The sequence below is a fragment of the Varroa jacobsoni genome, unplaced genomic scaffold, assembly GCF_002532875.2.
Source record: "Varroa jacobsoni isolate VJ856 unplaced genomic scaffold, vjacob_1.0 scaffold_1105, whole genome shotgun sequence".
Taxonomy (NCBI): domain Eukaryota; kingdom Metazoa; phylum Arthropoda; class Arachnida; order Mesostigmata; family Varroidae; genus Varroa; species Varroa jacobsoni.
The window spans coordinates 3,984-8,887 of record NW_019214007.1 but is presented as its reverse complement, the minus strand read 5'-3'; the positions used below and the strand labels follow the sequence as shown (position 1 = coordinate 8,887).

General features: G+C 42.2%; 1 protein-coding gene across 1 annotated transcript in view; it reads left to right on the top strand.

The window, feature by feature from the left end:
• The first annotated feature begins 691 nt into the window (after positions 1-691).
• The window catches only part of LOC111266652 (uncharacterized), an 8,188-nt gene continuing 3,975 nt past the window's right edge, over positions 692-4,904 (top strand). The window contains exon 1 of the mRNA XM_022844317.2: positions 692-1,364. Coding sequence (XP_022700052.1) covers positions 1,158-1,364 — 207 coding nt within the window. The 5' untranslated portion in view covers positions 692-1,157. The remainder of the gene's footprint in view (positions 1,365-4,904) is intronic.

Below are 4,904 nucleotides of genomic sequence, written 5' to 3'. Positions count from 1 at the left end.
AACTGAGTAGGCGACCTGTTCCACTATCAATCCTTATGATAACGTGGTGTTACCACGTTACATCATGTTACTCACTGGACAATTTCGTAAAAATTTTTTGCCGTTCGGTGAAAAAACATCCGATTTCTGATAATGTATTTTTGCGTCTATTTGAAAAACCATGTTTTTACTTCTTTTTTTTTGTTGGCGTGTTTGAGCAGGACTATTTGAGAATTAATATTCCTTTACTTTTTAGTCTTATCAAAGAACAGTCGCGGCAATCACAGCTCAATCACTTTTAGAGATATCACTCGTAAACATATGTGCTCAATTACTGATGATTTCAAGAGACCTTTAATTAACATGTAATTGCAAAAACACCGTTGCAAGGTTTTTTAATGATATAGACAAACAGATACATCTTGCAGTCGTAGAACAATTGGCGTAATCATGTTCTTCTACGCTCTGTTTTTTTTTTTTTGATCATGTTTTACGCTCTGATTTTGAAAGAATGAATGAGATCTATTTCTATGTTTACTAGTTTTTTCATATTCTACTTTTATGTTAATTTACCTAATACTACTGACCTCCCGTAACACTCAGCTTTATAATTAGTGTAGCTATCATGAGCGGTTCCGTGGGCAATCCATTAACCGCCACAAAATTCAAACTGTATCCAAAGAATGCGTTCATCGTTTCGTGGGTGACGACTAAACATAGCTCGCTTGACTTTGGAGTAGTAGCAGCAGTACTCAGGGGCCACGAAGAGCTCAATGTAACAGAGAGGTTGCGATGTTTTGGTTGTTGCGCGAGCGACTGCTGCGTCGGCAGCCATCTTATGTTTTCTGGGAATGCGCCGCTGCTTTGTAGTTCGGCTGCTGGTTGTTGGAGGATGAAACATTGCTGCGTCCCCTCCGTTGCCGCCTGGCCTTGAGCCGCGCGCCGTGCTGGGCCCTCTGAGGGCTAGTGCCAGTGTAGAAGTGAATCGTTCAGTCGTGCCGAGAGGTGTTCAGTGTCCGTTAGTGCTCGACAAACCGCCCCTTGCCATAGTACCAATACCCCCGACGACAAAGATCCCCGAAAACCCCGGTGGCCGCAAAGCGTGAGGTGGTAGTGAAAGCTGCAACGCTACGCGAGCCAGCCGAGCACCACTGGTGTACCTCAACCGAATTAACAAAATGAGTGAAGAACGTAAGAACTTTGAGGAGCTGACGACTTCCCGAGGAATCGAGGATATCGGCAGCGCTAGTTGGTATATGGCCGGTTCCGAGCAGGCGGAACAGAGTCTAGCCGATATGGGTTATCCGTCGACAACTGCGGGACGACATCACGACTTCCCTATCCATCACACCACCACGCTCCCTCCCTGGACACAGCCTACTCCGGTTAGTAATCGTAGCAATAACAGAGTAGGACAATAACCATAGATTTTCTACTACACGTCGCCCACTATACGTCACTGCTGTAACATTATCCAACTAGCCAACAGTATCGCCATCACAAGTAACCAATGCCAATCATAATGTCAGTTCAACCAACATTAGCCTGCTGACTGCATTCAGCGAATAAAAGTTAACTCTCGGTCTGTGCAGTGTGCTGTCTATTCCCTTTGGGGAATGAAAAACTATCGGATTCTTACCAAGTATATGTCCATAGTACCCAATTTCACGTATATACATAGAGAACGAAGTGTACGCACGTGAGACCATTGTGTGAAGTGTTTGTGATTTAATTATACGAATCATTAAACTGTACCGAATACGCTGAAGTGTCGGAAGTTAAAGATGAGTCCGTCGTAAGGGATATCAATCGCTTTTTATCGTTCCCATGATCTCTGTTAACGTTTTGGAGTGCATTTTTCTACCCCTTATGATGGAAGTTTATCAGCTCATTATAGCGGAGATTCCCTAATCACAGGGAGCTCATGTGCATCTATGGAGCCAAGATATGTGTTGCGCTTTCTGCCGTTTCTTCTCCCTCGTGTATTTTACGTATTTGTGCGTCAATATACCACGATTAGGTTATGTGATTAATATGCAAAAAGGCTATACCACTCAGAAAAGCTAAACCGCTCTCAATTTAAGCGGGAAATCGGTTTGCCTGTTATATCTACTTTAAATTTGTAATCTTATTTATCACCGTAACTCATTCGATAAGTCGTTTTACTCAGTGCGTTTATTTGACTTTCTTATTATTACTATCCTAATTTTGGATAAGTCGGTGATTATGCAGTTTCATCTACTCTGTCGTCACGACGCTTCGTGCTGCGGCTTCTGAGTCGTCCCTTCTTCCATTTCGGTCTGGCTTTGATGGTTCGATTGCTCTTTTCTTGAGATTGCTCTTCACCACCCCGATGCCAATGGCAGTGATTGTGGTAGTGTTGAAGTTGCCGTTGGAGCAACTGCTACCGACCGTGGTCGTCGTCGTTGATGGGTGGCCGGCCCATCGTTGTCGTATTCAGACGTCGTGGCGCCCGCTCTGCCTCCTCCTCCTCGCCCCTCAAACGTGGTCGCTCTTACGAGGGGGGACATCCAGGAACACCATATCAACAGCATTTGATCCGACCAGTCTATCACTGTCGCATCCGATTGGGCCGTCGGACCAGCGCGGATTAGCAACCAGATTGCCATGGGGTTGGCGATGGTGACCGCTACCGGAGGACGGGGTAGGACAAGAAGCGCGGGAGGGAAAATGGAGCATTGTGTTCTGTGAGACCAGTGGTACCCAGTATGACGGGGAAGACAAAATAGGTTAATTACAGAATCCAATTGTACCTGCAGTCGTCTTGTAATGCGTGTTGGTCGCAAAAATGCATCCAAAACCATACAAACAATCAGAATAATCTATGGGCTATAGTTGGACTGACCTTAAGGACTAACGGGACCTAATACTATTTAATAGGATGTAATTCATGATTCGGGCTTGAGTGGGGAGTTGTTTAACCTGTCGCCGTTTGGTGCTCTTATGTCTTCCTTTACGTCCTTTGACAGCATATTAAACAACGAAGCTGGCCCTATAGTGGAAAGATGTCGTTAACGACATGATTTTTGAGAGTCGACTTGCATGTCCTGGTTCACAGTTTAAATATAATTTGCTTTCGCTGGAGTGGAGAGTAGGCATTTATAAAGTTTAACTGCGTTGTCTGCCTTTTGAGACTTTATTTGCTGCGCTTTTCTAGACGGAAATAAATTTAAGTGAGACCTCGAATATTCACACGTTTTTGCTTCTTTTATGGTCACTCCATTAGTCCCTTTATCCTGCTTTCCCGATGACCTAAGATATAATTATTGGGTCATTGTTACACTATCTCGAATACGATTTCTTATTCCTCACTCTTTTAAAACAAGGTCATCATAATTAATAACGAAGTAGGAGGAACTCATGATACACATCTTAGTACCTTAGCTGTCATACCTTAGTGGCGGCTCTGTAAGGTGTTTATTATCCTATGTTTGGCCCAGGAACTTTATTGAGATGCCAGTAATTAAGAGGGATTCGTTTTTGTATATCCAAAAACGGATACCCTACCACACTTTGGTTACCTGACATTTAAACTCTGCAGTCATCTCGTGTTTAAGATCTCTAGCTTACCCTGCTTTCAGTTACCTATTTTACCCGATTACGTTTATGATCCCAACATTGCTATATACAGCGTCAGATTGAAGCCAGTCAGATCCTGCTTTTGTGCTCTCAAGTGCCTTAGTTTTAATCGGTTATAGGTGTCGATATTTGTGCACCGACTCTCAATTCTCGAATGCCGAACTCACCCTGAGCGAATGTGCAGTGCCTTGTAGTTCTTCGTTTCTAGAGTGTATTGGACATCACCATGCGAGGCCATGAAGCTTCTCTTTATTAGGTTATTTCATTATATCAACAGTACATTTTAAACTCGTGCTCCAATAAAGCAGCTGATTCCTTCAGAAAGTGTACCTATGGTATAACTTTTTGTTAATATCAGCAACCATTATAGCAATTTATATAAAAGCAATCATCCATTTCTCCGTTGTTTTTGTAAACCTGTAACTCGGATAAAGGCGTTTGGCTTCGCCAGAAGGAAACGAATATTAGTTGACATTGGTACGCAACTGAATCATATGAATTCATTAATATTTATGCTACATTCTAAGAAACACGACGAATATGTTATGATTCAGACATAAGTTATTCTTTTTACGGTATTACCGAGTGTTTTTCGCGAGTCACACTTACCTACCAAATCGCTATTACTCTTTAATCTTAGACTTCGCTTTATGCTGGAGAGAGAAAGATAGTGAAAGGTTAACCCATCTGCTTCCTTCTTATGTGGGTTAAATATTATTAGTGTGTATAAAACATTTAGTCTCGCCCATCCATGGCAGCGTACTTCACTGACTATAATAGTTAGAAAAGCGAATCTAGCGTTTTGCTTTGCCGGCGAAGTTTTTTTACCACCATCCCACAGTTTACTGTTTGCTTAACAGAAAACTGAAATTTCTCGATCTTTTGTTTGAATTACTATTAGTTGACGATGTCTGAATAGCCTGCACCGCATAAAGGGCTAGGTGCTAACTCTAATGGGACCTCCTGAACTGCCTAAGGAAGCCGTCTGGGGAGTGTCAGACAGAGAGTCATCAATCAACTGTGTTTATTTAGTTTTCTGCCTCTATTGAATTATGCTACTTGTATTGCAGTAGGTCATATGGCGGTTTAGGCAGGAAGAGTACCGCGATGAAAAAAATACTGGCAATTGATTAGGCTAATCTATCGATTCCACTAATTCACGACCATTTACCTGTATTTACTTCTGCTTAGAGTGCTTTTCGAACGTAGTTTTAATCTAACTTCTCGTGTGCTATGATTATTATTATTGTTGATACCTTGTTGTTTCGACACCAGCATTGTTTTTACAATTGTTCACCTTCACTTTCAAATCTAAAAAATACGAT